The sequence below is a fragment of the Corvus kubaryi genome, unplaced genomic scaffold, assembly GCF_017639235.1.
Source record: "Corvus kubaryi isolate FWS band 111438036 unplaced genomic scaffold, C.kubaryi_AGA036_p1.0 37373, whole genome shotgun sequence".
Taxonomy (NCBI): domain Eukaryota; kingdom Metazoa; phylum Chordata; class Aves; order Passeriformes; family Corvidae; genus Corvus; species Corvus kubaryi.
This window is the reverse complement of record NW_024581121.1, coordinates 813,815-836,633: the sequence shown is the minus strand read 5'-3', so window position 1 is coordinate 836,633 and position 22,819 is coordinate 813,815. Positions and strand designations below refer to the sequence as shown.

Below are 22,819 nucleotides of genomic sequence, written 5' to 3'. Positions count from 1 at the left end.
CGGGCCGGGCCCGCCGCGGGCGCGATGAGCCAGGGTGGCGGGGCCGCCGGCGAGAGCGGCGAGCCGGAGGCCAAGGTGCTGCACACCAAGCGGCTGTACCGGTGAGGAGAGGGGCGAGGGGGGCCAGAGGGGATGGAGTGGTCGAGAAGGGGCGGAGGGTGGGGGACACTGGAGGGAGCTGGTGTCGGGAAGGAGCCGGGGCGGCTCCAGATGAGGCTGGGGAGGGCCAGCGCGGAAGGGCTCGGGCGGTGACTCAGGGGGACGGGGAAGGATCTGGGGAGGGAGGGGAACAGGGGATGCCTGAGGAGAGCAGGGGGAGAATGGGGCTGGGCAGGGTCCGGCGGGGACGGGGGGTGACGGGAGGGAAGGGGATTGGGGCGGGGGAGGTTGGGCGAGGTTGGAGACGACCAAGGTGAAGGGGATTTAGGGAAGATGGAAGGAAAGGAGATGGGGCAGTTGTCAGGGAAGGATTCCGGGGACTGGGGAAGGAGATGGCGGAATCGAGGTAACAGCAGGGATTAACGGGGCGGGGGGGACCTCTTGAATCCAGGGGAGACGGGGGGAACGAGGGTGAAGGGGATCGGAGGGATGTTCAGAGAAGACGGGGAAAGGAGATGATGGAATTTAGGGAAGATTGAAGTGAAGAAGTTGGGGAAATCTAGGGAAAGGATGCAGTGCAAAGGGAGAGGAGAAGAAGGAGGTTTTGGGAAGACCAGGAAAGGGAATGTGGGGAAGGGAGTTGTATGAGATCCAGAGAGGATAAGCAACACACGGAGGGGCAGCACTGGTGAAAAAGGGGTCTGGTGGCTCTAGGGCAGATGAGTCAGACCAAGGGACGGTGGAGGAAGGAGCTGTGGGAGATCCAGGCAAGATGGGAGAATGGAGACATGGGGGAAGGAGATAGGTGGGAGAGTAAGAAGGGGGTAAGGGGACACCCAGGACGATGGGTCAGGACATAGGAGTTCTGCGGGATTCAGGGAGGATGGTGGGGGCTGACGAGAAAGGAGTTGTTAGGATACAATGGGATAAGAGTGAGATGTAGAGTCATCCAGGGAGAGGGGGCGTGGAGAAGGTGTCCCTGGCTTTGGCTGTAGGCAGGAGTTACATGAGGAGTGCAGGAGAAGAGGGTGTGAGGAGCAGGAGGGTGAGCTTGGGCACTTTGCTGTTGCGTGGAGGGCAGGACTGCTCCAGCTGCAGATCTTTCCAGTTAAGCACTCCCTAGGACTCTGGTCCCACATTTCCACACTGTCCATTAGAAATGGCGTCAGAGAACAGGATTGGGGCACTCCTTGCTGGTCTTGGTGAGCTCAGACCCCCAGAACAAGATGTCCCATGGGATGAGGTGTCACGCTGTCAGCCCCAAGCTGTCTCTGCTCCGCTTGTGATTTGTTTTGTGAGTGCAGCCCAGAAATTGATCCCTTCTGACTCAGGTTCCCTGTTAGTACCACAGATCCACAGGAGTTCCAGCAGCAACTCTGGGTCTCAAAGATGAGCAAAGTGATGGAGACAAGAGACAAATTTTACATGGGGGTTCATTTCTTTCTGTCTTGGTGACATTGACTGTGTCCTTTCACCTCATGGGACCTCACTGCCCTCCTCTACAGCAGGGCAGGGCTTTGCCTCCTGTTGGGGCCACTGGCAGGATCTGTGCCCAGGAATCCCCACCAGTAACTGCAGGTTTGGGTGGTGGTTATTTCTGTTTGCACAATGTGCTCAGTGCAAGCGTGTTCCTGCACTGTGGAGGTTCAGTGGGTTGCTTTTCTTGGTGCGAAGTCAGAAGTGGGACCCAGCGGCTCAGTGTGCTGGAGGTATGGGCTGCACAGTCCTGCCTGGAGCACCTCGGGCACCTCTGTGTCTGCTGCCACGCTGAGACACCTGCAGTGATCTCAGCCATGTCAGCTGGAGGCTGAGCTGGAGCAGTAGACTGCTGTGCCCGCCACCTCCCAAGGAGTGCTGGACAGGGCCAGAGAGGATGTACAGGATGTTTGTGCTTCTGCCTGCAAAACAGAACATGTTTTGTTGAAACCATCCTTGTTGTGGTTCAGGACCTGTTCTGCTTTGCGTTCCTGGTGCTGCTCAGCTCATCTGACAAGTGGAACCTCACGTTCTGCTGCAGCCGGCAGGAGAACGGCCTGTGGCCAGATGAGGGGTTGTCATCCAGGCAAGGGAGGGGTTGTTTTCTGTTTGAATTTTTATAGCAGAATAAGGCATGCGGTTGCTCTAGAGCATTTTTACAGCACAAGAAGAACCACCCCCCTCCTGCAGGGACAGCTCTTCTTTAGCTGGGAGGAAGCATTGTGATTTTAGCGCAGGATTTATAGTACCTGCAGTGGCCACAAATTTCCGTCTCTCTAGCCGACAGTTCTCTGAGCAAGTTCCCACCTTAACAGTCTCCTGTCACTTCTTCTCTGTTTCAGCCTGAAGTGGGGTTGCGTGAAGTGGGAGTTTCCTGCCCTCCAAGCAGCCTGTTGTGTGGTGACTGTGGTCTCTGGGAACTCATGACTATTGCACTAAGTGGCGCCTTTGAGTCACAGATGCGTGAATGTCACAGTCCCAGCTCTAAACTGTGATCCCATGGTATCAGCGTTGTGTCAGCTTGTGGGAGTTGAGCTCAGGTCTCCAAGGTCCTTGGCAGCATGTTGGCTGTTGGAGTGTCCTTTCAGAGATGCGGGTGCCCATCGCTGCTCATAGGGTACTCTTTGATCTTTTCCAAGTCTTCCTAGATTGACAGTTCCCAGGTTTCACCTTGGAATGTGGCAACTGCATTATCCTGGGTCCACTTTTACAATGCATGTTGTAGCATAAGGTGACCAGGTTTATTTTATAGGTTTCTGGGTAACCATTAGCTTGTGGACTCAGCGTTGCTGTTCCTGTGTGGAGCCTGTTCCAGACAGTATGATTTGTGGACTGACACATGCCAGAGCAGAGATGAATGACTGCAGGTCTTTTCTCTGAGGAATGTCTTACTCCTCAGACACTGTGGCTCTTAGTGATGTACTAAATAAAGAAACAGAGGGGACAAATAATTCTCCCCGCTGTCCTGCTCCATCCCAGACTGTTAATGGCACAGAGGAAAGGGGGCAGATCAGTGTCTGTATGGCTCGAGAGGACTTGGTATTGGCCTGTTTCCACCCTGCTTGGCACCATGTGCTGTACTTGTTCTTTTAATAGACTAGCATCTGATGTGCCTCCTTTGTGGCTCTGATGTGCTGTCTGAAAGCAATGTTTAAGCACAGCATGTAGAAAAATGGGTCCTGGGACAGGATTTGTCCTCTTAATTGCTAGGGAAAGTTCAACCTGTGGTCTCAGGCCTGTCAGGGTATAGATGCTAAAGTGCATTTCCATCAGTGCATGGTCCACAGCACCTGTGTTGGTGTTTCCCAACGTTTCTGGAGTGAGGCCGGCTCCTGTCCCTTTTGTCCTCACCAAGTCCTCTTTCCTCAGCACCTCAGATGTGGGATCCTGGGAGGGCCAGCTGTCACAGATTCTGCTTTACTGCTCCCTCTTTCTCTTCCAGCAGCACCATGGGACCTGTGTGGACAAGGTGATGTTTCAGCTGGGGCCTCCCTTAGGGCTCACGAACCACATCCCAGTGTGTCAACCTTGCTGGTCTCCGGTCATGAAATCTGTTTCTTTACAAACCCTGAAAGAACAGCAGAAACACTGAGTGTGTGCATGTGCCCATCCAGGGCTGTTGTAGAAAATTAGGTTGTATGGCAGATGCCCTCTGGGCCACCTTGAGGGGAAGGTAAAATACCTTCCAGTGTCCTTGCTCAGCCTGTCCCTAGAAGGAAACTTTTCCATACTTCTTGTTTGGCAGGCCACTGGGATCATTTCCTACACTGAATGTCATGGACATGTGCACTTGTATTGGACACGCACAGCTGAGATTCAGCGCTCACCGAATGTCAGTTTACAGCTGCTTTACTGCCTATGTCAGGAATCAACAATTGTAGTTTAGGATAGTTCTCTCTGGGAATCAATGAATGAACCTGCAGTTCCCCTTTCCTCTGGTCACCCTTTGCACAGGAAGCCAGTCAGCTCCTGGTGTGCTGAGGGAGGGACTTTGAGAGCCACAGCTAGGACAGCAGTGCCAGGTTACAGTAAGGAGATGTGCACTGCCTGTGCTTTGTGGGGAAACTAAACCGGGGGGCTTGTTGGAATGTCCCAGCCCCAATATGAGCTTGGCTGGATGCTGCATACTCAGTGCCTGTTACCTTAAAATGTATTTTACTTGCTTCTTTCCTTGCTGTGAGGGTACGCAGCTGTCAGAGTTTGCAAAAGGCCTTCAGGCTGTATGAGAAAGAGGGCAGTGAGCAGGAGGGACTGGATGTCAAGGATGTAACAGGATTTTTTGTGTGATTCTTACTATCTCCATGGTCGTCTTCATGATTATTCAGGAAGAAGTTGGTTCAAGTCTATGGTGTTTTGCTCTCCCAGCGCTTTGCATGAGATGCTTCTGTTCCCCATGCTTCCCTTCTCCTGTCAATTTCTGTGGTTACTGGAAACAAGTGAGATTTCCTTACCTTGAGTGAGAGGCTTTCTGTGGCACAGCAGGAGATGGGACATTTTCTTTGTGAGCTCCGGAACGTCCTGGGGCTTTTTTCAGGGAGGTTCCTTTGGGTGTAGTGAGTTTGTGAAGAGAGATTGGCCTCACCGGGAAGATGCTGGCATAGGAAACCGTCGGTTACTTTGCAGTAATATCTTTAGTTTTCAAGGAAGTGGTGGTGGTTTCAGCCTCCCAGAACATGGGCTTCCAGGCTTTGGTTTGGGAGTGCCCTGTGCTCCATTTGCCACCATCAGTGCAGAAGTAGCAGGCTCAGTCACTGTGTGGTGCTGTGAGCGTGGTGGGGGAGTTCCTGATCTGCAGGTGACGGAGATTTCGGGAGGGGGAGCAGACTGGCTGCAGCAGCTCACTGCTCTGCTTGGTGGGAATTTGCTCTGGTCCTGCCTTTTGTGTTTGCAGCGCATTGTGATTGTCTTCAGCTCCTTGCTCCAGCAGCTCTTGGGTGCAGCAGGCTCAGCAGCCCCGGTGGGACGGGTATTGGAGCAAAGGAAGAATGACAATGGGTGCGGTAGACTTGAAGCTGAGGGGGAGAACAAGGACCACTGGAGTTTGGTAGCTGGTGGCTTGGGAGATGTACTGCTTAAAGAAGAGCTGGGGAAAGTTAACTTCAGGAGTGGGTTTGGTGACCTTGGATACAGGCAGAGCAAAGGAGGAGGCTGGAGGTGACCTCTTGTGTGGGAGGGGTTGACGGTTGATTGTGCTTTATTGAGCTATTCCTGAGGTATTGATGAGGTAGGTTCAGCACTAATGGTGCTGAAAGTCCCTGGGTTTATTTCACTGCAGCATTCAGAATTGTGGTGTGATTTGTTCACAGCTACAAACTTTTGAGTGCTTGAGATTTACACATGGTGTGGGATTTTTCCTCTAGCAGGAGGGTCTTGGGCAATGATTCACCAAAGTACTTTTTTGCATGGCTCAGAGGTTTAGAGGTCGCTCACTCTGTCTTTTGGCTGGCTTTCAGGGGAGAAAACCCTGGAACAAATTTCCTCTTTTATGCTGGGTTTGAATATCTGTTATCTGTCACTGAGAGAACTTTAAGGGGTTTAACCAGTGAATCCCTGTAGTGAAGATGGGGAAGTTTTGGCAAATGAGAGACTTGTGTTGCCTTCTTTCGTAGGCAGGTTGGTAAGGAAACAGGAATTGGTAGAGGTTTGGTTCTTACACCATTAAAACTTACCCCAGCAAAACAGTAGTTATTAGAATTCAATCAATTTTTTTAATCACAGCGTTTAAGACATTTAAATTAATCTGAGTGTAGGTATAGCAGGTTTAATTACTGAGGTTGCTAATGTGGCCAGAGACATTTCTGATTTTGCAACTGTAGAAATAATTGACATATGTGATCAGGCAGGCAGCAGTAAGTGGTGACTGAACCACTGTTCTGCAGCAAAATGCCTATAATGTGTGTAACTCTGCTTTTTTCTGCTTTCCATAACCACCTTCAAGTAGAATGCAAAAAGGAGATCAGTAACTGTGGTGTAGTGGTACAGGGCAGTGGGCTGACAGTGGAACTAAATAGGCCAGTGTGGTTCTTTGCAGACACCTCTGATCTGCAGTGATCCCAGGTGACCTGCTGTCCTGAAACTCTTGGTTCTGTGCTCTCATGCAGGGCAGTGGTTGAGGCCGTGCACCGGCTGGATCTCATCCTTGGCAATAAGGCAGCTTATCAGGACGTGTTCAAGCCAGAGAACATCAGCTTGAGGAACAAGTAAGTTGGGCAGTGTGCTTGTGTTTTGTTTTTGGCTGGGGAAAATCTGTGTGAAGCAACACGTGGAGCTGTTGAATCTGCAGTTTTAATGCTTATTTGGTTTGTAGTGTGCCTGTTGACCTGGGATCCTTCCAGGTTTTGGAAGCAGAGGCTGGATTTCAGACCTGTGTTTGAGCAGCACAGTCCATGGCTGGAGGCTTTCCTGGGTGCCATTGATACAAATAAATTGTCTTTGTGTTGGCCAATTCCTTCCTTGTAATAAAAACTGTGGGGCAGAAATTTCTTACACGTGTCTAAAATCTTCTATCACTTTTAGGGGTTGCTGAGCAAGGAGGATTATTCTTAATCATTTTTTAAGCTGTCAAGCCAATTCTTGTCATTACTGCACTTCAGGAAGACACTGATGGCCATCTGAGTCCGGTGGGCACTGGTTTTAAGTATATGGCTTTTCCAGGTGCTTTTGTGTGGGAGTGATCCAGGCTGTACCATCACCAGATGGCCTGGCTGAGCCATTGTAGTGGATTGGGGTTTTCCGCTTCCGTGCTTCTATAGTGGCAGCTATGTTTGAGGCTGCAGCAGCTCACTGAGAATGCTCTGCTCTCTGTCCCAGGCTGCGGGAGCTGTGTGTGAAGCTGATGTTCCTGCATCCAGTGGATTATGGAAGAAAAGCAGAAGAACTGCTCTGGAGAAAGGTGTACTATGAAGTTATTCAGCTCATTAAAACAAATAAAAAGGCAGGTATCTATGGCTCTGGCATGAGAAGGTCTCTGGCTGTGCAGTGGATGAGGTGAAGTTTACAGCTTCATTTGCTTGGAGAAGCTGTGATCTGAGCCCAGGGTGGGAAGCTGGGCACTCTCAAATTCCTATGGAGCTGTCCTATGTGTCTGGCAGTAGGCAGGTAAGCACTAACATGCTGTTGAGAGACCTGCCATTGCAGAAGGCATTTCAACAGAATTTGCTTATTTTTTGTGTTCCCCTCTTCATAAGATAGATCTCTCCAGGTAGAGCAATAGTTTTAAGAGGCTTTGTCAGTGCTAATTGTTTTTACAAGAGTTGATCACTGGAGGGTCCTCAGTGCTCTCTGATGCCATGAGCCCTGCTGGCTTTCCAGGGGTCTGGGTGCATTTAAGGTGCTCTAACTGGATACTTCGATTTTATTTATTTGTTTTTGCAAGTATTCCTCCCCGATGTTGACCCTTGGTAAATACCACTAGAGGGAACACTGTTGAGCAGGAGCAGGTACAGAGCTGTGCAAAACCGGTTCCAGCTGAGCTACCACTGTCTTGCTTCAGTCTCAGTGCAGCTTGGGTGCCCAGCCTAAGCCGCGCTCCGGACTGCGTTAACGTGCTCCTTTTCCTTCTCCCAGCACATCCACAGCCGCAGCACCCTGGAGTGCGCATACCGGACTCACTTGGTGGCTGGCATAGGATTTTACCAGCATCTTCTGCTCTACATCCAGTCTCATTATCAGCTGGAGTTGCAGTGCTGCATCGACTGGACACATGTGACGGACCCTCTCATAGGTTTGTGCTCAAGGTGTTTGGCTCATGGGCAAGGCTGAATCCCACACAGGTGATATCCCCTTGCAGTAATCCATCTTTGTTTCAGCATTCAAAGGAATTTTTTTTCCCTGATTAGCAAGGTCTCTGTTTAGAAAAGACTGTCCTGCTCTCTTTTCCGTGGCACTTTTTTTTTTATATATATAATACTAAATTAGGGAAGAAAGAAGGGTTTCTAACAGGAAAAAAACAGTGTGAGAAAGTTCTTTAGTAAAATCGTCTGGTGATGGCAGATTTTTATGGAAAATTGAAGAGCATTGCTGGCTGTATAGGATGTTGTTAAAAGCTTAGTTAAAGCAGACAAACAGGGGAATAGATTCTTGAAATCAACAGATTTCTGTCAGTACGTCCTATTCACTATATGTAAGACACTGTTCCTCCTCTTGGTGCCTCTTCTGTCTGTGCTGTCTTCACTGTGTGGCTTTGAAACAGCTATTGAATCTTGGACTGAGAACACAGGAAGGCCCTGTAGCTCATGTTAGCTGGCCCATGTGACCTCTGTGTGCCCTTAGGTGCAGGGAAGTCTGAGGTATTGTACCTGTTAGGGAAGGAAGAATAAGAGTATGTACAGTCCTGAAACAGCCCAAGACTGCCTGTGCATTCACATCCTCTATTATCTTGTAATGGTCTGTTCTCATTTGCCTAGGGTTGTACTCAGTGGCCTCAGGGTACGTGTTTCTGTTGTGGGGGGTTTCCAGGTGAGAAATGAAGCCTCTGTTTTGTGAACTGTATTAGCAAGGGTTTAACTGATGTGCTTAAAGCTGGCAGGGGGCAGGATGGCAGCACCTGGCTAAGGGAAGTTAGTGTGTCTTTAGCAAAAGAAGGTTTTACTTGCTGGGATCCTACTCTTGGTTCTGGGAGATGATGGCATCACTCTTGGCTTCAAAGTGTTGGTTTAAAAGGCTGCTGTTCTTGGCAACTGTTGCTTTTGAAATGTATCTCAGTACTGCAGAATTAATAAATCCTCAATATGCATGTTCCCTGTGGGTTTATACCCTGAGGGGTGATTGCATATGAAAGGCTCCCCTTGTTCAGGTTTCTTGGTGTGTTTGGGCTCTTCAGTTAGAAGGATGCTGCAGGTGAGCACGTAACTGGAGAGCAGAGATGAACTTCTGCCTATCCAGGAAAGATGGATCTGAAAGGATGCCATATAAACCACGGATTGGGGTGGGCACAGCTTGATGGTTATATGGATGGGAGCGAGAGTAGACAGAGCAAAAAAGGGAGCGTGAGTCCAGCGGTGTATGTGGACACGTATTTAAGGCTGTGTATTTGTACAATGTGACTTGTACAACACCTGTTGGGAAGTGGGAACAGCTCCTTACTGGTCACTGCAGCCTCCAGATTTCATGTCTACCCTTTTAGCCTCAGCCAGAAGGGAAGCAGAGCGCAGACTGGATCGGTCTTCAAAATCTTCTTTGGGATTCCTGCTTGAGGGAACTTTCTCCTCTAGAAGGTGTGAGTCCTTGGCAGCAGGAAGACTGAAGCCAGGCTGAATCCGTGACGCTGGGGACCCAGCGGCAGCGGGCGCTCTCCGGAGGGGAAGTGCAGACGCAGCAGCCTTTGCATCCTGATCTCTGGCTGAACTGTGGCCCTGCTGGCTGAGGGGGAGGTGGGATGTGCTCTTTACAGGAACTCAGTCATGTTTGATGACTTTGGTTAGTTCAGATCAGCTGGCTACAGTCCTCCTCTGTTGCTTTTGACACTTTCCACTGCCTGAACAGCTCTTTTTTTATAAGTTTAGTATAGAATAGACAAGACTATTTCAGTTGGAAGGGACCTATGATTGTCCAGTCCAACTGCCTGAATAACTCAGGGCTGACCAGGAGTTAAAACATGTTGTCAAGGGCGTATTCCAAATGCCTCTTAAACACTGATAGGTCTGGGGCATTGACCAGCTTTCTAGGAAACCCATTCCAGGGTGTGACCACCCTCTGGTAAAGAGAGGCTTCCTCATCTCCAATATAAACCTCCTTTGGTGCATCTTTGAACCATTTCCATGTGCCCTATCACTGGATGCCGAAGAGAAGAGACTGGCACCTTCCCCTCCTCAGGAAGCTGCAGAGAGCAATGAGGTATCCCTCAGCCTCCTCTTCTCCAACTTAGACAAGCCTGAAGTCTGTGGCCTCTCTTCCCAGGTTGTGCCTTCCAGCCCTGTCACCAGCTCGGTTGCCCTTCTGAACCCACTGCAAAAGGCACTGTTGTCCAGAGGCAGTTCTCCCTAACTGGCTCCAGCTGTCCTGCCTACAGAGCAGATTTCTGTCCTAGTTTTGCTTACCTTACCTTCTTCCCTTTTTGGTTGGTCAGTCCTGAGTCTGCATCTTGGTCCTGAGACAATGAGTTTGTTTCCATCTTGAGTGTTGGAGAGGGTCTGTCCCCATTGTGTGCTGCTGCCCAGTGCCAGTGCTCAGAGTTTGTTCTGGTTTGCAGGGATGTGTGCCTGCTCCCATCCAAAGGCCTCATTAGCCATGCTGATGTGAAAACAGCCTTATTACTTGTGTTCAGTGCTAATGTGAGCACACGATCACACAGACAGGAATTGGCCTTTGTCCTCTCATCTGAGGGCAGATGGAGCCAGGTCTCTGTGGCAGACCTTGTAGACAAGGTGACAGTCATTTATTTCAGTGCCTGTTGGTGGTGCGGTGACACGCACTGCCCCCATCACCAGGGAGTCCAAGGGGACTGAGTGAACAGCAGAGTCTCTAAGTATTTTTCTGCATTTGTTTTCCACATTTTGACAAGAGTGACCCAGTGCTGCTCTACAAGATGGCGCAGCTGGCAGTGGGGTCTGACCGTGTGGGATTTGATTTGGGTGTCTTGGGCAGCGGCATGGGCAGCTTCTATGTCTTCCCAGCAGCCTCCACCCAGTGCTCTTAAGTGATTCTGTGTTTGCTCATAGGCTGCAAGAAACCCGTGTCTGCGTCAGAGAAAGAGATGGAGTGGGCACAGATGGCATGTCACCGATGTCTGGTTTATCTGGGAGATCTAGGTAAGGACAGCATTGCCTCTCAGGGCAGCCTTTAAAGTGGGAAAAAGATGGTGCTTGTGCCATGTGAGGCTGTTGCTGTTGGGCACCAGCCAAGGTTACTTGCAGATTCTGTTTCCCTCTGACATCTTTGTCACAGACTGGGATAAGCTGAAATCCTCATGGCTGAACTGCTACAAGTTGCAGGAGCTTTGTATTTGGGCAGGTGGGTGAGGAGTTTGCTGCTGCTAAGCAGCTGTAGCCACGGCTGTGAAAGAGTGGAAGTCTTTGCTTTTATTTACGTTGTTTCAACAGTGTGAAGGATCAAAGAGAGTTCAGTTCAGATTGCACAGTTGTGACTTGCCTTACAAAGCCACTGCCATCAGCACCGTGGGACTGAAAATCAGATTTAGGCAATATTGTATATCAGTCCAGAGTTTTGCCACTGCAAAGCCCCGGGTTCTTTGTCATTATGCTTGGCTGTGTGTCATCCTTTTTATAAGCAGGCATGACTGTCCCACAGTCACGACCTCCTGAAGTGTGTGGAAAGTGTGTCAGCTTCTTGATTGTGAACATGTGGGAGTAAAGGCAGGGAGAAAACGTGGCTGTGTGGAGAGCAGCTCTTGGAACTGCAGCGCAGGTACATGTGTCTGATGCTGCAGCCTCCAAGCTGGTGAAAGCTGTTTGGTATTAGTGTTTCATATGAATCAGCCTAAAAATGGCATTGCAAATAAATGTCTTGTGGGGGTAGTAGGAATGACTTACCTGAGTGGTGGGAGAGAAGTGTGCTTACCTTTTCACAGTGCTGTCACCTAAGGTTTCCAAAATGCCTACATTTGTCAAAAAAAAAAAAAAAGAGACAATAAATGAATAAAGTCCAGTCTAGACACAGTCAGGTACTTTATTAAGTCAGCTGACTTGATTTAGGCTTTACACCCTGCTGTACTAGAATATAGTCTGAGGTACAGGAAAATGGAGCACAGCTCTGAGTTACTTCAAGGATGGATGAATCAGCACTTAACACATAGATCAGAAGAACATCTTCCTTTTGTTCATGTGATGCTGCAAGTGTGGTGGGCTCTGCCCTTGGCTGGAAGGGCAGGAGTTGTGGTGTGTGGTGTGAGCAGGTGAAAGAAGAGTGTTTCATACAGGCCTGTCAAACCCTGTGTGTTGCAGTGTTTGCCAAGAGCAGTTCTTTGGTGGATTTGTTGACTTGGCCAGTATTTCAAGTTTTGTGGTATTTTTAATCTGTAGGGAAACTGCTGCTCTGCAGCAGACGCTGCCTTTGGGTTTCTGATGCATGGCGTGTGGTTTCCTTTCAGCTCGCTATCAGAACGAGCTGGCAGGTGTGGACACGGAGCTGCTGGCTGAGCGATTTTACTATCAAGCCCTTTCTGTTGCACCACAAATTGGTGAGTGACTTACCATGAATTTATAGTTGTTAAAATCATGTTGCTGCAACGTAAAAACAATGTAGTACTACACTGGTTAGGTTTATATCCTGCAGCTGAGAGAGGACTGGTTTTATCCTCTGGTTAAAGTTGCTTCCTTTGAGAACTTCTCTTGCTGGCAAGCTGAACAGAGGAGTTAAAGCCAGGGTGCTCTTTGCCAGTGACCTCACCGTACTCATCTGAGAAACTCAGACTTCCCTGACTGCGGTGATGATGTACCTGTGGGCTAAGGGCAGATCCAGCTCTCCATTGCCAGGAGCAGAGCATTATTGGTCACCTTCCCCTTTTACCCTGACAAAAAAATCTCATGTGCTGCTTCCTCCTTCAGAAGTGCCTCCTTCTGGGAACACATCGGTGCCAGAGTAGAGGGCCTGTCACACCTTAGAGTGTGCGATTCCAGCCACGTGTTCTCTACACGCTGTCTTTGCAGAGTTCTCACTGAGCTGTTTGAGAGGCTGTTCCCAAATAAAAGTGGCAAAAGTTTCTGCACCACAGGAGCTGGAACAGAGCTTTCAGATGCTGATGATGTCTATGTCAAGGAATATGGAGTCAAGGCCACAGCACTGTTAATGCAGAGGAGGAGGCATTGTTTGCTCTTCTCTCTTACATAGATAACTGGCACAAGGTGGGGAGGATCTAAAAGCTCTGTAAAACAGAAAACAAACCCTGGATAGTGGAAAGATTGAGTAGTCCAGGTCTTTGTACTGCAGCTTTGCTACTCTTTGTGTCTCCTGGCTTCCCTCCTGTGTGGAAATGTAGTGAAAGGGAAAGGATCCGCTTTCTAGCCAGGGCCACTGGAGAATTCCAAGTGAAATCCATTGCCCCCTCTCCTTCCTGACAGGAATGCCCTTCAACCAACTGGGGACGTTGGCAGGGAGCAAATACTACAATGTGGAAGCGACCTACTGCTACTTACGCTGGTGAGTTCCTGTGGATCTGGGTGTCCCAGGCAGGGCAGCCCCACGCACTGCTGCTGTGGGTGCCAGATCCTCTTCTTACTTTGAGCTTGGCACTGTTTTCAGCAAATGAATTTTAGAGGAAGGGAAAGAGATGAGTTTGGTTTGCCCTTGAGCAGGGCTGGTGGTAATGAGAGCAAGCCTCGGTCAAACCAAAGCATGGTGCTGGTTACTAATCACCTGTGCAGGGCTGCACCCAGAGGGCTTTGCCCAAGCCCCTTGTGTGAGCTGGAGAGCCAGGCTGGAAGCAGGGTGGAGGTGCTAAGGGAGGCACCCTGTGGCGTGAGCTGGGTGGAATTCCTGGCTTGAAAACGCTGATTTGAGAAGATGTGTAAGCAGGGCAGGTGCAAGCTGTGAAGCAGCTGAAGTGCAGTTTGTAGCCATCGGTGGGAGTTAAGTTGCCCAGCATGTTCAGACAGCAGCACTGGGTACCTGTCCTCATGCCTCGATGCCTGAATAACTCACTAGTGAGTTAAAGCCATAAAATGTGAGCAGCCTTATGGCAAAGTAACTTTCACTGTGGCCTGTTTTGGTGCTTTAGCATCCAGTCTGAAGTGTCCTTCGAAGGTGCCTATGGGAACCTGAAGCGGCTATATGACAAAGCAGCCAAGATGTATCATCAGCTGAAGAAATGTGAAAGCAGGAAGTTGTCTCCAAGCAAGAAAAGGTAAGAAGGGAAAGAAAAGGAGAGGTGCAGGCTGAGAGTTTGCAGTGCCACTAGTGTATCCTCTGGGTTGAGAGTAGTGTCTTTGTGGGAAGTGGAGCTGGTAGATGGGCCATTCAGCATGGTGACTGTTCCCAGAATTTTGAGAGCCCCACTCTAGACCCCATTCTTGCTCTCTTGGGTCATAATTTCAGGAGAAAAGCTAAATGCTGGCTGGGTGTAGAGGTTGCATTGAGAGATTTTCTCACTCTCCCCTGGAGTTGGGGACTGTTCATGAGGGTTGGGGCATATTGGTGAAAGTTGGCAGTGTATAAACTGTCTTCTTTCTCTCCAGTTTCATCAGAATGGACTTTTCAGTTGAGACCTGATTTACCTGTTAATAGAGCTCTGTCAGCCCAGCCCATCTCTGTGATGGGGCACCTGCTTTACAGTGTTTTCTCCTCCATCTTTTTAGAGGAAAAGACATTAAGAGGTTGCTGGTGAGCTTCATGTACCTGCAGAGTCTTTTGCAGCCAAAGAGCAGGTAAGCTTATGGTAGATTGTATCTTCTATTGATAACTCACAGTAGCCGGCCCTTGGAATTGGAAGGGATGGTTTCCTGTAGGCTAACAGTGCCTGTGCTGAGGCTTTCTGCCAGAAGGCCCAAGACTTTGGACTATCTGTGCATGGAGCATGAAGTAGATTGTGTTTCCAGGGGAGGCTGAAACACCAAAGGGTTAAATACTTTGTGACTTGTCTAAATCAAGCCAGCCTGAGTGAGTGCTGAGCTCCTGAGCCTTGCAGCTGTCTCTGTGCTGTACTGTGCCTTTGGTGTTTGCTTACCCCATGCAGTCATCAGATGCTTTTTCCTGGCAAGCCCTGTGTTCAGGCTGATGGGACAGCGAAGAGTTGCCATCCACACGTGTGTGGGGCTGTTCACTGCACTTGGAAGTCTGTAACCAAACACCTTGTTCACAGAAACACCAAAACCTGGTTGTGTTAGAATAAATGGGAGGCTTTGTACAGCTCTGTGATTTTGGGCTTTTGGATTTTTTTATTGGATTTTCTCTGTCTCTGCTGGGGAGGTTTTCAGGTGATTTTAAATAAACCTCTTACTGCTTGAACAGGTGTTTTAAATTGCTTAGATAACAGGCTGCAGTTAAATTCATCATGGAATGGTTTAGGTTGGAAGGGACCTTCTGGGGCTCCAGTACTTCCCCAAAGTAGTGTCACTGTGAAGGTAGATGCAGATGTGAAGTCAGATGAGCTTGCTCAGAGCCTCATCACACTGAATTTTGACTGGATCCAAGGACAGAAATCCCACACCTTTCTGGTCCCTTTTCCAGTGTTTGACCACCTTTACCATAGAATTTTTTTCTCCTTTCATCTAGTCTCATTTTTCTTTTCTGTAGTGTGTACCCATAATTTCTCTTCCTTTTGCTCTGCACCCCTAAGGAGAGTCTTACTCAGTCCTCTGTAATCACCCGTTTGGCATCTGGAAACAGAAGACACCCCTCATGCCTTCTGTCCTTCAGGCTGAACAAATTCTTTGCCTCTTCTCATACATCATGTTCTCTGTTCCTCTGCTGGGCTAAGTCCAGTTTGTGAGTGTGTTTTTGTTTGGTGGGTTTTTTTTTGTCCTGGGGACCCCAAGACTGGATATAGTGCTCCAGATGCCACCTTGTGAGTGCTAAATGGAGAGGGAGAACATGTCCTCAACCTGCTGGCTCTGCCCTTGCTCATGCAGCCCAGTATGGGATTGGCTTTCCAATCCTGCCTTATACTGAGGTGGAACTACAAGGCTCCTCTAATATCCACTCAACAAGTATTTAGCACATAAGAAATTTGGGAATTACTTCAATTTCCTAAGCACACTTTCCCCTGAAAAGGCTTTGCTGGAAGTTTCACAGACAGGACTGTTTTGTAACTAGGAGGCTCCCCTAGCCCATGGGATTGATCTCATGGATGCTTCATTTGAAGCACTGAATAGCTGTGGAGGATTTTGGAATATTCTTACAGGGCTGCTGGAGAGACGTGGGAGGAGGAAAGGCTGAGTCCCATGTGTGTGGCAGTGTAATACTTTCTACTGAGCAGTGCATCTAGAACTTTTGCTCCCTTTAGCATTTAAGTGCCTTGTGTATCTTAATGGCCACTGATGAGCTCCCAGGGGAAAATTCATCTGGTTTTTGGTGGCCCATCTCGAGGTATTATTTGTCTTTAGTTTAGCAGCTTTAAAGAGGAAAACATAATCTAATTAATGTCACTTGCTTCCCGTAGCTGCAGTATATCCCCTGATGCTTCATCCCGCCTAGTGCTAAAGGACAGCCTAACTGCCAGTTTTGGTTCAGTTTCTGGGCAGACATGCCACGAGCATGAATCTTAATAATTCTTATTTATTTTTCACTCTTTTTAAGCTCTTTGGATTCTGAGCTGACGTCTCTCTGCCAATCTGTGCTGGAGGATTTCAACCTGTGCTTGTTCTACCTTCCCTCTCCTCCTAACCCGAGCTCAACTAGTGAAGATGAAGAAGAGTATGAGAGTGGCTACTCCTTCCTTCCTGATCTCCTGATCTTTCGCATGGTGGTCATCTGCCTTATGAGTGTTCACAGTCTCAAGAGGGCAGGTAACCAGTGCTTTGTTTGGAAATCTTGTGAACATCCAGCAGCACAGCTAGGCTGGAGATGCTGTCTGAACGTTGCTGTTGGAGATGCTGTCTGTTCACGTTGCGGTAAGGTGCTCACCTCCTCTGTCTCACTGTGCTGTCTGGTTGCAGGTTCCAAGCAGTACAGTGCAGCCATTGCCTTCACGCTGGCCCTCTTCTCTCACCTGATAAATCACGTCAATATTCGCCTCCAGGCTGAGCTAGAAGAAGGGGAAAATCCTGTCCCAGCCTTTCAGAGTGATGGCACAGGTAAGAGAACAGAGCAGCACCTGGGTCTCACAGGTTGCCTGCCTATAGTGCTGTATTTCCCCTTTCTCCCCTTTCTCCCCTGGGCATGGGTTTTGTAGTGCAGAGGTATACTGATCTTTCACTGCTGGTCTGGAATCCCCAAAGATGGGTGATGTGCTGAGTCGTCTCCACTTAGATGTTCTTTCTGAGTGTCTGAATCACCACAGGATGGACAGGTTGCTTTCCTTATAAGGAGTTTCCTTTCTGTATCCCATGGCAGCTCATTCATCATCTGTTTACCCCAGTCTGAGACCTTATTCTCTGGCTCTGTTTGCTGTTGTTTACTGGCTGCTTTCCTCCTCCATTGAGGAGATGATCTCGGGTAAAACACCTGGGCTGGGGGAGGCAGAAGGGGGCTGAGTGGGGCTGAAGGAGACAGGCCCTCTCAGCATACCTCAATTCTGCTCAGGCAAGGGTGGCTCTTGAATTGCTGGGGAGAGAAGCAATTAATCGTTATATTAGCATTATAATGATGCAAGCCCATCATTATTGAGCAGAGAATAAAACTGCTAAACCTTTCCCCTGCATACAGTCAATTTGCAATACTTCACTGAATGCAGGGTGAGGGAGTTTCTGGTAAAAGCAACAATGAATGACCCCTCCTCTGCAGGTTCTGAAGCTGTCAGGGTGATCCAGGGCTGCTAGAAAGGTTCCGAGCGTGTTGGTTAAGAAAAGGATTGGGTCAGGTCAGTGTGGTTACAGAGCACATGTCCCTGCCCTGCTTGGTAGGTGACTCAGCTCTTTGACTGTAGAAAGCTGGGGAGGAGAGTTAGAATTCAGCTGTGGTTTATGCTGGTTTAGCAGCATGCAGCACTGAGGCTGCCTGGTAACCGAGTAGCCCAGTTCGGGCAGGAGGAGTCTCGGCTTCCCAGGGCTTCCTGGGTGCTTTTAGAAAGTGAGTCCTTCTTCTGGGGTTGCTTATTCTGCAGTGGAAGACGCTGATGGAAGTGATGGCTGAAGTTTGCAGCCCTGGTTCCCTGGGCCCAGGGCTGGCAAGCAGCAGCCTGTGGAACACGCTGTAACTTGAACTTATATTCTCCCTGTAAATGCAGATGACCAGGAGCCACGGGAGCCTGTGAACTCAGTTGAGAAGGAAGCTGAAGCTGAGTTGGCCAATCATCAGCCCAGCGAGGAACAGCGGAAGAACGACTGCAAGAAAAGCAAAAAATATTCTCGTCTCTCCTGTCTACGCCGCCGCCGCCACCCCCAGAAGGTGGATGAGAGTGACCTGAGTGAGGGCTTTGACTCTGACTCCAGCCAGGGCTCCATCAAGGGCAGTGATGGCTCAGAGAGTGGTTCAGAGAAGAGTGATGAGGAAGCAGAAGCTGCTTTTGATGTGGAGACAGACTCCGACATGAACAGCCAAGAGTCTCGGTCTGACTTGGAGGACATGGAGGATGAACCGGGTGAGGAGGGAAGCAGCCAAGGCAAAAGTGGGCCCAAAGAGGCCTTAAAAAACTGTGTAGATGGCAGTGGGCTGGGGGACTCCAAGAGCCCAAGCATCTCTAAGACTGAGGCTGTGGATCCAGCAGTCAATGGGCCGGCTTCCCTGAGCACTAATGATGCAAGCATAGCCAGTAATCTCCAGGCCATGTCCACCCAGCTGTTCCAGACCAAACGGTGCTTTCGCTTGGCTCCCACGTTCAGCAACATCCTCTTGAAACCCAACAGTGAACCACCTGCCTTGAAGGACGGGATAGAGAGCAAGCCATGTGTCAATGGAGATCTGGAGAAGCCCAGCTTGGCAGAGCAAGGTAAGGGCTGTGTTATTGCAATTTTGTGTAGAAAACTGCAAATTATAGCAGTCTGTTTACTAATTCACCATTTCCCATGGTGCAAGGTTTCCTTTGGCCAGGTTTGGAGGAGCAGGTTGACCAAGTAGTGAGCAGGCCTTGGGTTGGACATTTCCTGATGGAGGAGCTTTATTTTTACTGCCCAGCATGTGGGAATATATGCACTGAGCAAAGGAAACACCTTTGGCCAACCAGGGTTACCAGAACTACTGCTCTGCAGACTAAGTGCCAAACAGCTCTGATAATCACAGGCTCACAGGCTGGTTTGTTTGGAAGGGACTTCAAAGCCCATGTCATTTCATCCCCTTTCCACTAGACCAGGTTGCACCAAACTACATCCAACCTGGCCTTGAACACTTCCAGAGATGGAACAGCCACAGCTTCTCTTGGCAACCTGTGCCAGAGCTTCACCACCCTCACAGAGAACAATTTCTTCCTAATACTACATCTGAATTTACCTTTCTGCAGTTTACCTTCCTCCCCTTGTCTTGTCCGGGACCTTGTCAAAGTTCCTCACCAGCTCTCTTGGAGCCCCCTTAGGCAATGGAAGGAGCTCTAAGATCTCCCTGAAGCCTTTACTTCTCTAAGCTGAGCACCCCCAGGTCTCCCAGCCTGTCTCCAGAGCAGAGGGGCTGCAGCCCCTGGATCATCTCCGTGGCCTCCTCTGGACTCACTCCAGCAGCTCCATGTCCTTCCTGTGCTGGGGCCCCCAGAGCTGGAGGCAGCTCTGCAGGGGGGTCTCAGCAGAGCAGAGGGGCGGAATCCCCCCTTCACATGCTGCCCACGCTGCTGGGGGGGTGCCCAGGACAGTTTTGGCTTTCTGGGCCCCCAGTGCATGTTGCCACGGCATGCTGAGCTTCTTGTCAACCCATTCCCCCCCAGTTCTTCCCAGGGCTGCTCTCCATCCATTCTCCCCCAGCCTGTGTTTGTGCTTGGAGTTGCCCCGACACAGGTACAGCATTTCTCCTTGCCCTTGCTATTCCTTCTGGGGTTAGCAGAGATCCACCTTTCCGGCCTGTCCAAGTTCCTCTGGTGCCATCCCTTCCCTCCAGTGTGTGATCCCACCACACAACTCAGTGTTGTCACAAACTGGCTGAGGGTGCACTTGATCTCACTGTCTGACACCAACAAAGATGTTAAAATGTTAAACCCGTGAGGACTCCCCTCGTCACTGCTCTCCGCTTGGACATTGAACTGTTGGCTGCAGCTCTTTAACTATGACTGTCCAGCCAAGTTGTTGTCCACTAAGTGGTCCATCCATCAAATCTGTGTCTCTCCAGTTTAGAGACAAGGATGTTGTGCGGGACAGTGTCAAATGCTCTGCACAAACCCAGGTAGATGAGGTCAGTTGCTCTTCCTTCATCCTCCACTGCTATAACCCCATCGTAGAAGGCCAATAAATTTTTCACTATGCCACAATTTGGCATAGTGAAGCCATGTTGGCTCCAGAGGACAATTCCAGCAGGTATTCAAGATTGCATCTTCCCTTTTCCCCTGTGAAATATCTAATCAGACACTTACTATTGCTTCTGGTGACAGACAGGGCAGATGGAGGACAGGAAGTTCTCCATGAGATGACAGATTATCAACCCAAAGCCCATGTAGAAGTTTGTGTGGAAGATGTAACCCAGGTGTGTGTGAGAGGCGTTGAGGGCCTCCCTGTGACCCCTCGAATGTGCCTCACTGAGTGTTCCATGCTGAACCCCTGCGAGAAGCACAGCAGGTGGAGCTACCATGTCTCCATTACCACTCAACTTATACAACTGAGTGATGTTCTGGGCAAAAACAGCTGGAAATGGGGATCTGATGTGCTACAGGGAGTTGTTTGTATTTCACATAAAACTACATGGGCCTGTTCAGTCTTGTCATTCCTCCCGGCTTCCCTGGAGCAAGGAAACATTCTGCATCCTGCTGCCAAATCCAGCTGGCCTACAGCACTGGCAAGATTCAGGCTTTGCTTGGGCCAGGATTTGAAGGCACAGTATTAAATCATGTTAGTGTTGACTGGCTCCCGGCACTGCTCCATGGCCACATGAAAGAGATGGGGGGTAAAGGAAGAAACAAATGAGTTTTGGTCTGTTTAACCCTTTCCCTCAGTGGTTATCTAGCTGTTGCAGCTCCAGGAATGTGTGGCCACAATACCTTTACAGGTGTAGAAAATGAGAGGTGGAATGAGTTCACTGTGTGCTTTTTAGCTTCGAGCTCTCCTCATCTGTGCTGTATCCAAACTGCTTTTTCATGGTGCTGTCAGGGGTGAGTTCTGAATAAATCACTTCCTCCCTTGTGATTCCGGGGGTTTATGGAATGCCCATGGCTGTGCTAACAGGAAGCAATGGCAGCACTTGAAATAATGGGCTGTAGCAAAACGTGTCATTGATTCCCACCTTGACCTCAGGTCACTCGTGTCACATGTGATTCCATTGGCAACGGCTTTGAGATCCTCAGGTCCGGAGAATTAGAAGAGTGCAAAGAATATGTTCAATATTTAAAATTCTCTGGGCTCTGACTCATAGGACAGCCCTGCCATTTCCTTCTCTTGCCTGGCTCAAAGCTGGGAGCGTGTTGGCCTCATGACTGTGTTTTGTGCAGGAACTGCTCTGGTCCTTGTGCTGGCATGTGCTGCCCCACTCTGTCAGTGAGCCTCCTGGAGGCTGCTGCAGAGGTTAGGCAATGGTCAGACCTTCACAGGGAGATTTTAACCCTCTTCTCCCGAGGAAGAAGGAAATGTGGGAGTGATACACTCTAGTAACAGCACAGGGGACAGGGATTGGTTTTGTGAGGATGTGTGGAGGCACCACGTATTTCAACTCAACTATTACCAGCCTAGTGTTGTTCTGACACCAGCAGGGCTTGGCATCTCGGGGGGTTTAACAGCTGCCATCATGTGCTTGCCTTTGTTTTCCAGATGATGTGTCTGACTCCGAAGAAAGCATTTCAAGTAACAGATCCTGCAGAAATGAGCGATCTCTTCAGGAGAAGTTGGAGATTGTGACCAATGAAGGGCTGCTGCTTACTGTCAAGGTGTTCCTGGACTGGCTGAGGACAAACACGGACCTCATCATCATGTGTGCTCAGGTGGGGATGGTGTCGGGGCTCTCTACAAGGTTGTGTCTGGTCAGCTTCCCTGGGCTGGTGGCAGCCATGGCCCCACCAGCTGAATTAAACTGGTGGTGATATTACATCCCCCACCAGCTGAATTAAACTGGTGGTGATATTACATCCCCCACCAGCTGAATTAAACTAATCTGCACCTAAGAAGGATAGTGACGTTTGCCCTTCATAAAGCATTCTGAGGGCTGCTGGAGATGCTGGAAGGCCTGAGCAGCCTGGTTGTTGTATACGTCTGTCTTGACATTTTCTGTGGCCTTTTGTGTTCTGTTCCTGCAGAGCTCTCAGAGCCTGTGGAACAGGCTGTCTGTGCTCCTGAACCTTCTGCCTTCTGCTGCAGACCTGCAGGAATCAGGTACTAGAGAAGGAAGTGGCAATGTCATGTTTCACCAAGCCTGGTCATCAGTGATTCCCAGGGTGTGTGAGAGAGCCCGGGGAGGGAGATTTCCTAGTAGCAGTTTTTATAAACACAATAGGAAGTGACACGTGCATGTGTTGTTTTTTTGTGTAAACACCATTCCAGTTAAATACTGTCCCATAGTCTTTAGACTCATAAAATCATAGAACATCCTGAGTTGGAAGAGACGCCCTCGCTCCAGAATCCAGTTCAACTCCTGGCCCTGACAGGACAACCCCAAAAGTCACACACAAAGAATGCTATATTAATGCATTAATTTGGCTGGCAACATACTGAAACACTGACACCAGCATGTGAGAATCTATGTGTGGACAACAGGAGTGAAATTCACTGCCAGGAGCAGAAGTAAGGCTGTGATTTTGTCATGGGAATCCTGGAAAACAGTTTTGGAGCTCCAGGTGCTTATGATGTGCTCTGTACCTCTTCAGGGCTGAGTCTGAAGATCCCCATGGTTCATGAGAAGCAGAGTTTGAACAGGGTTGCTCATCCGTTGGAATAGGTGGGAAAGCTATCCCTCCAAACAGGGAATTTCCCAGAGTCCCTTGGCAGATTGTTTGGGAGAGTTGCTCTTTATATTGTGAGTGGTCTTGTGGTCCCTCCTTAAGCAGGTGCTCACAGCATATGTGTCATTAACACCTCTGCCCGTCACCATTACAGATCATGTGTGTTAAAGCAGTTTTCCTCTTTTCCCCCTCATCAGT

At 49.4% G+C, this 22,819-nt stretch overlaps 1 protein-coding gene across 1 annotated transcript in view; it reads left to right on the top strand.

Annotated features, from left to right (window-relative positions):
• The window catches only part of SMG5 (SMG5 nonsense mediated mRNA decay factor), a 27,385-nt gene continuing 4,566 nt past the window's right edge, over positions 1-22,819 (top strand). Inside the window, exons 1-14 of the mRNA XM_042034525.1 lie at positions 1-101; positions 6,177-6,275; positions 6,886-7,009; positions 7,642-7,798; positions 10,734-10,823; positions 12,122-12,211; positions 13,092-13,170; positions 13,748-13,873; positions 14,325-14,393; positions 16,264-16,472; positions 16,623-16,760; positions 17,852-18,553; positions 21,498-21,667; positions 21,980-22,055. Of these exons, the coding sequence (XP_041890459.1) occupies positions 25-101; positions 6,177-6,275; positions 6,886-7,009; positions 7,642-7,798; positions 10,734-10,823; positions 12,122-12,211; positions 13,092-13,170; positions 13,748-13,873; positions 14,325-14,393; positions 16,264-16,472; positions 16,623-16,760; positions 17,852-18,553; positions 21,498-21,667; positions 21,980-22,055 (2,206 nt within the window). The 5' untranslated portion in view covers positions 1-24. The remainder of the gene's footprint in view (positions 102-6,176; positions 6,276-6,885; positions 7,010-7,641; positions 7,799-10,733; positions 10,824-12,121; positions 12,212-13,091; positions 13,171-13,747; positions 13,874-14,324; positions 14,394-16,263; positions 16,473-16,622; positions 16,761-17,851; positions 18,554-21,497; positions 21,668-21,979; positions 22,056-22,819) is intronic.